Source organism: Amblyraja radiata, chromosome 8 (assembly GCF_010909765.2).
Source record: "Amblyraja radiata isolate CabotCenter1 chromosome 8, sAmbRad1.1.pri, whole genome shotgun sequence".
Lineage (NCBI taxonomy): Eukaryota > Metazoa > Chordata > Chondrichthyes > Rajiformes > Rajidae > Amblyraja > Amblyraja radiata.
In genome coordinates, this window is record NC_045963.1 from 30,071,937 (window position 1) to 30,082,627 (window position 10,691).

Below are 10,691 nucleotides of genomic sequence, written 5' to 3' on the forward strand. Positions count from 1 at the left end.
CACGGAAACAGGCCCTTCGGCCCACCGAGTCCACACTGACCAGCAATCCCCGCACACAAACACTAGTGACAATTTACATTTGTACCAAGCCACTTAACCTACAACCTGTACGTCTTTGGAGAGCGGGAGGAAACGGAAGATCTCGGAGAAAACCAATGCAGGTCACGGGGAGAACGTATAAACTCCGTACAGACAGCACCGGTCATCAGGAAAGAACCCGGGTCTCTGGCGCTGTGAGGCAGCCACTGCACTGCTGCGCCACCGTGCTGCAAAGGTTTCTCGTGCGAGATTTGAAAGCCCCGTGAAGTCATAATGAACCAACAAAGATGCTCTATTTTGTTTCCATAGATTATCTGTTTAGTTTAGTTGAGAGATACAGCGCGGAAACAAGCCCTTCCCGCCCACCGAGTCCGCACCGACCTCTGCACACGAACACTGTTCTGCACACAGTTCTTCACACTGAGAGTCAGGGGAGAGGGTAACTAGAGGTATGACAAGATACAGAACAAACCCCAGAATGATCTGTTCGGTACCTTTTCTCACCTCTAGTTTTCCTAATAATATGGAAACCTTTGAACCATTGAAACGAAGATAGACACAACATGCTGGAGTAACTCGGTGGGATAGGCAGCATCTCTGGATACAAGGAATGGGTGATGTTTTGGGTTGAGGCCCTTCTTCAGACCCTTCAACCATTGAGGTCTGTGAAACAGTGCAGGGCAATGCACCTTCTAGTTTTGTCCAGCACATTGGGTAAGTGAGTTATGCTTTACTCTAAAACCTTGGCAACAAAAATCAATGACCCCCCCCCCCCCCCCAAACAGAAAGGAACCGCAGATGCAGCCGTCATCGCAAAACGTCAATGATTCCGGGAATGCCGAGGCGACAGGGTGAGAGAGAGGGAGTGAGAGAGCGTGAGAGAGCGAGAGACAAAATGGGAGCGGGGAGAGCAATGGCACATTGTATAACTACGCGTTAACTACTGGCTGTTAACGTGCTAGTAGTTAATACATCGTTTTTGTCTGATGGCCGGTGTAGTGGTTTTTATCCATGTTCGTTTTTTTTTTAAATCCGTATTTAACAAGGCGAATGTTTAAAAAAAAAATTGTATTTAGCAACGCGAATTCGTATTTCCATACGAAATACGGAAAATTAGCGCGGGGGCCCCCCCATTGGCGCAGGGCCCAATTGGGAGCAATCGGTCCAATCGGCTTAAGGCCGGCCCTGCTCCTCACAGTCTCTCTCAGGCAGAACTACATAGTTTATTACATCTTTGTACTACTGTATCTAATTTTAAAATAGGCTTCTTATCTATAGCCTCTTTTTTTCCTTTACAAAAATACTCAGCTACTTCCAGTCAGGAACATGCTCAGGTTATCTGTTGCTCAAATTTTCATTGGTGCTTCTTATCAGACTCGATTATTCCAAACATTTCCTGACCAGTTTCTTATTTTCTATTTTCTGTAAACAGGACACAACAAAAGTATATCTTCTGTTTATATTTGCATGAACTGTTAATTGAATTTCTGCTTCTCTTTGATTTTGTATAAACTTTTGCTTTTAATTTTCTAGATGCTTTTTGTATAAGTGAAGCCTTTGTAGAAACAAAAAACAAGGAACTGCGAAAAAAGACATAAAGTGCTGGACTAACTCAGCAGGTCAATAACTCAACATCTCTGGAGAACATGGAAATGTGATGTTTCAGCCTGGGAACCTCCTTCAGACTGAAGTAAAGCATTAGTTTTGTCTGAAGTGTTTGCTGCACCAAAATATTATTTGAATACTTCCCAATGTTTTTATATTCACCCATTAAAAGCTCAGTCTCCTCACCTCAAAGTTTACCCAGATTAAATTTATAATTTTGGTTTAAAGCCACTTGTCAATTTAGATGAAATTATTCATAAGTCACAAGGGTCGGTAACTTATCCTTGTTCATTATCTATCTCAAAATGTAGCACGTCCTGTCCCTTTGACAGTTCCAAAACTCTCCCCAAATACATTCCAGCAATTTATTGCCTTTAACCACTTCTGCTTACAGATTTTTCAAGACAATGTAAATATTAAAATCATCTCATATAATCAAATGATTTCTGTTATATCTTTAATTAATTTCAGTTAGTATGCATCTCCTTACTGCATTACTACTTTAAGAAATCTAAAGCTTATTCTCACAGAAGTTTTACATTTTTATTACTCCTCCTTGGTTCTGCCTATGCCCATGATGCCACCTGTGCACTTAATTCTTTCTTTCCATTCTTTTTATTTGGCCTTTATCTCCAGCGACCCATTTTGTACATTATTTAGAATCATACTGCACAGAAACAGCCTCTTCGGCCTAACTTGTCCATGCCAGCCAAGATGCCCAGCTGAGCTATTAACGTTTTAAAATTATGTTGCTTTCAAATTTTGAAATTACACCATGTTGTCATTTCCAGATGATTACAATACAAGTCAGAGCAGCTGTCCAATCCTTCAGACACATCACTGCATATTTGCCTCCAATCTGAAAACAACCACTCACATCAGTCAATTAATCAGTTTCTGAAAAATGAAACTACCATTCCCTTAATCCCTTACCAACAGGTTTACGTACAGGTCTGCAAACAAGGCATTTTATCAAACACTTTTTGAAAGTCCATTAACTCAAGTACACAGTTAAACTGGCAAAATAATTTTCATTTAGAATTTATATTTCATTTATTATCCTTCTTTTAAATTCCCCTTGTGTCCTCTACCTCCACAAGAAAATCTTCATGCATCAAGTGAAATGAAACTCCTGCAGACACCCATAAACTGAGGTCCGAAAGAAAATCTATGATCTGAAGAATAGAAGAACGGCTGGGAAAGGTGACTGAGGTCCAGCAAACTGCTTATTACCAGGAAATGCACAGATGCTTCAGTACTATCAAGGCAATCTATGGCCTAAGACCTCACTTAACTGAAAGCCAAAAATGCAGATAAACTAAGAAACAACTCAAATTCTGTACATCAGCAGCATCTGCTGGCAGGAACACTTTGAAGATCTCCTCATCCACAATAACCTTGATGCGGGGCTACTGAATCCATTACACAGAAAATTATCCACTCTAGCCTTGTTGCCATTCCTGATCAACAAGAAGCTGAAAAGACCATATGGTGACTGAAAAACAACAAGGCCTTTAGTGTTGAGTTAAGTCACCTCCACTATAGAACCAAGGTTACCCAAGTTCAATCGTCATACTAGAGCATGTGGGCGGCACTTGCAAATGCACACATTCACAGGCCACGCTCCAGGTCGTCATTAATTCATTTACTGAAGCATATCAGAGAATAGGCCTGAAACTTAATATCTGCCAATTTGTCCACCAGGTCCACCATCCTTCAACAATCAAGATCCACAACAAGACTTAAGAAAACATGGAACACTTGACTTATTGTGGAAGTTACCTCTCAATGAAGTCAGGCTGCAGTTAGTAGTGACATTTTCCATCTCCTTTAATGTGGTATCATAGTGTTTGGTCACCTGAGAAGATCACTTCCCGCCCTCCTACATGCTTCTTCTTAATGGATTGCATGCAGCAAGCATCTCAAAACAATGGAGGTTTCACCAAGGCTGCCTTTGCAAAACTGTCCTCGTTGACTGGGAGGCTATGCAAACCAAGCATTTTCTTCTTGAGTGGCATCCGGAGCACTGAAATCCTAATTACAGCTCGATAGCCCTGATAAATAGGCTGCATTGTTTGCTTGCCTAACACCCGAGTCTGAATCCAAAATAGCAAAAGATGAACTGGTGGTTTGTAGAAAAGATTCAAGGATACTCTCAAAATTTCCTTGGAAATATGTAACATTCCCACAAAATTGAGAAGTATTCTGGATGGCATTATCCCCAGTCTGAGCATCACGAGCACACAGAAGCCCAGTGTAAACAACAGAAGAATTACAACACCTCCCAAAATTATCAAATTACTTGAACTGGTTACTTGATAAGAGAAAGTTTAGCAGCAGGAAGTTAAAGGTATAAGTGTTTGACCAAATGTTTATTGGAGCTGTTTTTCCTTCATTATTGAGGCCAATGTGAAACCTACAGACTCTGTCAGGGGTGGGACAGCAAATGTCCAGCGGAGTGGATAATTTGACAGTTGGAATCCTTCCAGCGTTTGCATTTGATTTGTGAATGATATACATAAATATCTTTGCAATATTTTAAATAATAGTATAGGAAATCCATTTAAAAAATCCATCTGATCAATTTTTGATTAATTTCCTTTATCCTCATCTTCATTTCTTAGCAATTTATGTTCATTTAAAAAGGTAACCACCGTTAATTAGATATCTTCAACTTTCTTAAGTTTTATTCCTTAAAAGATAACTTGCATTTCACACACAACCAAAGTAAAATGACCTAACCTATAATATCAATGGTTTCCAATTAAAGAAAAGCCTTGAATTTATTATTTTCTCTAATGGATTGACCCATTTATAATCTACTCCAGCTCCACATCCGTGTAATATATTTGCACGCCTCCAGTTCTTACCTGTTGATCATTAGCTTTAAATCCCCTCCGCCACTTGCGACTAACTGTCGTGCATGTCATGTCCCCAAGTCTCCTAAGCTCCGTCTTAAAATCACTGCACTTCCAGCATTTTCACCATAATACAGCTCTTTGGTCGAACCTTTGATTATTATATCCTTGTGTGGTGGAACTGACCCATTTATTGGTTAATATTAATGTAAAGCCCTGCTAAATGTTTGTTTTCTCGCTAAGTTGCATATGTTTATGTAAACTGTTAACAGCATCCAAACACAATTTCCCTGTGATGGGTCGACTTGAACGCCTTGCACTCTTTCCCTTTAAACCTTGGGGATGGGAGGTCTGCTGCTAATTGCCAGGTGAACTTGACCTGCATTTGGCTAATCGGTTGGAAGCCGCATATAACGGGCACCTGACGCCCTGCTCTTTCCGCACACACCCAGTGTATGCTGAAGTGTTCGTGACCTACAGTCCGGGTCTAAAATAAATCCCCCTTCTTGTTATTTCCTCCCCATCCCTCTCCTCTCCCTCCGTCCGTCCGAAAACAAAAGTAAAACACCGGGTACCGTTACTCACTGAGCGAACCATCGGATCTTCAATGTTAACTGCTGAAGAGTAGGCGAGCGGCTGACCAGGGTCACGGAGGCCGGCGTTGAGGGAGAGCACTCCAGGCAACCGGCGGCAACCGGCGGCAACCGGCGGCCTCGCTCCTCCCGCGGCCGCCCACCCGTACCGGGCAGATGCAAATGTACGGGCACCTGTGCGCAGGCGCCGCCGGGCGCGCCCCCGCCCCCGCTCGAGCATGGCACTGGGCTCCGGCGACGGCGGCCGCGCGCGTGCCCGGCGGCTGTGGGTGGCCGGCGACCCTCGGACCTGCCGTGATGGGTGGGGGAAATGAACAGGGAGTCCCAGACCAAGGGGCACGCAAGCAAGCCCCGACTCTTGCAGCCGAGCTACAAGAAATGTGTCATTCAGTTGGAGAGGGTGCCTGCCAACAGATTCACAAAGATGTTCCAGGACTGGAGGGCTTGAGTGATACAGAAGTAGAGAGGCGAGGGCTTTCCTTCCCGAGGTTGAAGGCTAAACTTGGAGAGAACGAGGTCACTGATCAGACTTTTCCCTGCAGTAAACTAATCTAAAACTAAAGAGCATATATTTTAAAGCGTCCTTAAGTAAACTTACCTCTCTCTCCCCTCCTCCCAATCAAGGTGATAAATAAATTAAACGACCTGGTAGAAGAAGCGGTACAGTTAGTTACAATTACTTCTGAACAGGTATACAAAGCGGAAATGTATATTGGGATATAGGCCAAAGGGAGGATAATGGTAGCTTAGGTACCATTTGACCATTGGACGAATTTAACTTATGTAAGCCAAGCTGAATGCTCTTTCTTCATTTTGAGTGATTATGGGCCAGAGATTCCAACAAAGCAGTGAGAATGTTACACTTTTTGGAGGTTTCGAGAATTGCAATGATCCATGTGCAAGTTAGAATTAAAAACAGAAAATGCTGGTAAAACTGGTCAAGCATTTGTGCAAGAAAAACAATGAACTTTTTAGAAACCAGGAACTGCAGATGCTGGTTTACAACAACAAAAAAGACACAAAGTGCTAAAGTAAATCAGCCAGCAGAACTCTGGAGAACATGAATAGGTGAGGATTGTGGTGGGTGGGGGAGAAGAAAGTTGGATGAGGGGTAGGACAACGTCTGGCAAGTAATAGGGGTGGATACAAGTGATTCTACATCAGAACTGAGAAAGATAAACAAGTGTGTCCTGGTAGCAGAAAAGGTGGAGCTGGCAATGGGTTGACCAAAGGGAATTTCTTTGAAATGGTGAAATAATGTAGTGCCCTCCATAATGTTTGGGACAATGACCCATCATTTATTTATTTGCCTCGGTACTCCACAATTTGCGATTTGTAATAGGAAAAAAAAAAACGTGGTTAAAGTGCACATTAGCAGATATAGGGGATTTTTATACATTTTGTTTTCACCATGTAGAAATTACAGCTGTGTTTTTACATTGTCCCCCCCCCCCCCCCCCCCCCCATTTCAGGGCCACCATAATGTTTGGAAATATGGCTTCACAGGTGTCTGTAATTGCTCAGGTGTGTTTAAATTGCCTTCTTCATGCAGGTATAAGAGAGCTATCAGCACCTAGTCTTTCCTCCATCACCTTTGGAAACTTTTATTGCTGTTTATCAACATGAGGACCAAAGGTGTACCAATGAAAGTCAAAGAAGCCACTATGAGACTGAGAAACAATAATAAAACTGTTAGAGACATCAGCCAAACCTTAGGCTTAACAAAATCAACTGTTTGGAACATTAAAACCGAGATGAGAAGAACTTTTTTCACACAGAGAGTGGTGAATCTCTGGAACTCCCTGCCACAGAGGGTAGTCGAGACCAGTTCATTGTCTATATTTAAGAGGGAGTTAGATGTGGCCCTGGTGGCTAAGGGGATCAGAGGGTATGGAGAGAAGGCAGGTACGGGATACTGAGTTGGATGATCATATTGAATGGCGGTGCAGGCTCGAAGGGCCGAATGGCCTACTCCTGCACCTAATTTCTATGTTTCTATCATTAAGAAGAAAGTGAGCTTACTAGTCACAAGGAAGACCCCCACAGCTGATGACAGAAGAATTCTCTCTATAATAAAGAAAAATCATCAAACACCTGTCTGTCAGATCAGAAACACTCTTCAGGAGTCAGGTGTGGATTTGTCAATGACCACTGTCCGTAGAAGACTTCATGAACAGAAATACAGAGGCCACACTGCAAGATGCAAACCACCGGTTAGCTGCAAAAATAGGATGGCCGGGTTATAGTTTGCCAAGAAGTACTTAAACGAGCAACCACAGTTCTGGAAAAAGGTCTTGTGGACAGATGAGACGAAGATGAACTTATATCAGAGTGATGGCAAGAGCAAAGTATGGAGGAGAGAAGGAACTGCCCAAGATCCAAAGCATACCACCTCATCTGTGAAACACGGTGGTGGGGGTGTTATCGCCTGGGCATGTATGGCTGCTGAAGGTACTGCCTCACTTATCTTCATTGATGATACAACTGCTGATGGTAGTGGCATAATGAATTCTGACGTGTATAGACACATCCTATCTGCTCAAGTTCAAACAAATGCCTCAAAACTCATTTGTCGGTGGTTCATTCTACCGCTAGACAATGATCCCAAACACACTGCTAAAGCAACAAAGAATGTTTTTCAAAGCTATAAAATGCTCAATTCTTGAGTGGCCAAGTCAATCACCCGATCTGAACCTAATTGAGCATGCCTTTTGTATGCTGAAGAGAAAACTGAAGGGGACTAGCCCCCAAAACAAGCATAAGCTCAAGATGGCTGCAATACAGGCCTGGCAGCGCATCACCTGGGAAGACACCCAGCAACTGGTGATATCCATAAATCGCAGACTTCAAGCAGTCATTGCATGCATAGGATACGCAACAAAATACTAAACATGACTACTTTCATTTACATGACATTGCTGTTTCCCAAACATTATGGTGCCCTGAAATGGGGGAACTATGTATAAACTCTACATATATAACAATGTATAATTTCTACATGGTGAAACCATAATGTATAAAAATGGCCTTTATTAAAATCTGACAATGTGCACTTTAACCACACGTGATTTTTTTTCTAATACAAATCTCAAATTGTGGAGTACAGAGGCAAATAAATAAATGATGGGTCTTTATCCCAAACATTATGGAGGGCACTATAGCTGTCAAGAGGCAGTTAAACATTTTGGTCCCCTAACTTGAGGAAGGACATTCTTGCTATTGAGGGAGTGCAACGTAGGTTTACAAGGTTAATTCCCGGGATGGCGGGACTGTCATATGCTGAGAGAATGGAGCAGCTGGGCTTGTACACTCTGGAGTTTAGAAGGATGAGAGGTGATCTTATTGAAACATATAAGACCGTTAAGGGTTTGGACACGCTAGAGGCAGGAAACATGTTCCCGATTTTGGGGGAGTCTAGAACCAGGGGCCACAGTTTAAGAATAAGGAGTAAGCCATTTAGAACGGAGACAAGGAAACACTTTTTCTCAGAGTGGTGAGTCTGTGGAATTCTCTGCCTCAGAGGGCGGTGGAGGCACGTTCTCTGGATGCTTTCAAGAGAGGGCTAGATAGGGCTCTTAAAAATAGCAGAGTCAGGGGATATGGGGAGAAGGCAGGAACGGGGTACTGATTGGGGATGATCAGCCATGATCACATTGAATGGCGGTGCTGGCTTGAAGGACCGAATGGCCTACTCCTGCACCTATTGTCTATTGAAAAGAAAGAAAGAGAGTAAAGGCAGGTTTGTCCGAACACAAAGTAAGAAACGTACACAAAGTGCTGGAGTAACTCAGCACACCAGGCAGTGTCTCTGGAGAACATGGATAATTGACACATTATGTCAAGACCCTTCTTCAGATCAGACTCAATATGTTACCTATCCATGTTCACTAGAGATGCCGCTTGATCTGCCGAGTTACTCTGTGTTTGGTGTCTTTTTTCATAAACCAGCATCCGCAATTCCTTGTGTTTCCAAAAAATGTACAAGCTATCTGAAGTTGGAGAATTTGATTGAACCCTGCTTCCTGCAACGTGTGCAATGAAAAAGGGATTGTTCCTCGGGCTTCCTTTGGACCTCGTAATAGTGCAGGAGGCCAGAGAGGAATGATATATTAAAGAACAGGCAACCAGAAACACAGGGTCATGACTACAATCATCCAATCTATTTGGATTCTCGTTAGAGGAGGCTACATTGTGAATAACAATGTATTGTAGCTTCACCTAGAAAGATTGTTTCGATGTCTTGGGGGGGGGGGGGGGGGAGGGGGATGGAAGGGCAATCCTCAATGTTACTAAGGCAGCAATCCCATCAAAATGCTCGGAGAGAAAGTAAGGGTGGTGGTGGAATCTTATTGGTGGGCATTGCAAAAGATGACTGTTCAAAGTGGAGGCTGATAGGGTGGAAGGTAAAATCCATAGGAGCTCCTGTTCTTGTATTGCCTGAGGAAAAGGATGAAAGCAGATGTTTTGGAAAATATTCTGGAACACTGCAAGTTGCAGGAAGAACCAACAGAAGTATATAATGTTATTACATCGGGCGGACTGTCAGAACACCTGGCAGGTGAATACCTTTAGGTGAGAGTAGCAAAGTGTAAAGGAGATATGCAGGACAGGTTTAAAAAAAGAGGGTAATGAGTGCCTAGAACGTGCTGCCGGGGATGGTGGTCGAGGTAGATCCAATAGTAGACTTTTATATTGGTATATGGATATGCAGGAACGGAGTGATATGGATTATATGCAGGCAGATAAGAGTTGGTCTTGGGATCGTATTCAGCCCAGCCATTGTGAGCCAAATGACCAGTTCTTGCGTTGTGCTATCTTCTATATGTTATACAAAGATGGGATGCAGTCAAGGGCTCTGCTCATCAATGCAAAGAAAAAGCCATGGTTAAGGAAGGAGAAAGACATTTCAAAAGCAGAATGTTGAGACCTAGATTTGCTTCCAAGATGAATATTAGCAGGCTATTTAATCATGGACCAGGCAGCATATTGTAGGGCAGACTTGGAGCTTAGAGAAGCAAGTGTTTTTAAAAACAACTTTGGTTTACTCAAAAAATGAATTGCTGTAATAACTGGTTGACAGTGAATATAGCAGAACATTTCACCATTGTCTGCATTACAAAGATAGTATACAATCTTGTATAAATATTCCACAGTAATTCCTCCACTACATAGCACAAACAATTGTGTTTAAAGAATCTAGACATATACTCTGTATAGTCCACTTTTGGTATAGATTTTTATAACACAAAATAAACTGATAGTCTTGTGGCGAACAACATTCCACTCGACCAGGATATAAAGCTACATATTTTTGAAGAGTTGATCCTATATCTTAAGCAATTTCTACACTTTATCCCCATATCTTGCAGCCTACAAGGGATTAGTTATTCATACCATATTTTCTTAGCCTTGTATTGCACAAAAAGCTGTAAAAGTGTTTACCAGGATGAAGAATATGTATAGAATTCTCAAAATGCAGGGAAGAATTTAAATGTGTGTGGGTGGTGGTGAGATGGGTGGGGAAAAGAATATCACAGCAATTTACAACGTTCTCATCTGTAATAAATTATTACAATGGTAAATTCAACATGCGAAG

The 10,691-nt window shown here is 42.3% G+C and overlaps 1 protein-coding gene across 6 annotated transcripts in view; it reads right to left on the reverse strand.

Moving 5' to 3' along the window:
* clip4 (CAP-Gly domain containing linker protein family member 4) overlaps window positions 1–5,258 on the reverse strand; it is a 253,766-nt gene extending 248,508 nt beyond the window's left edge. For 5 of the 6 annotated variants that reach the window (XM_033025478.1, XM_033025476.1, XM_033025477.1 and 2 more), the window contains exon 1: window positions 5,078–5,258. In XM_033025478.1, the coding sequence (XP_032881369.1) occupies window positions 5,078–5,099 (22 nt within the window). In that variant the 5' untranslated portion in view covers window positions 5,100–5,258. The remainder of the gene's footprint in view (window positions 1–5,077) is intronic. The other variant, XM_033025474.1, reaches the window with a different exon arrangement.
* Between the last annotated feature and the right edge of the window lie 5,433 nt (window positions 5,259–10,691).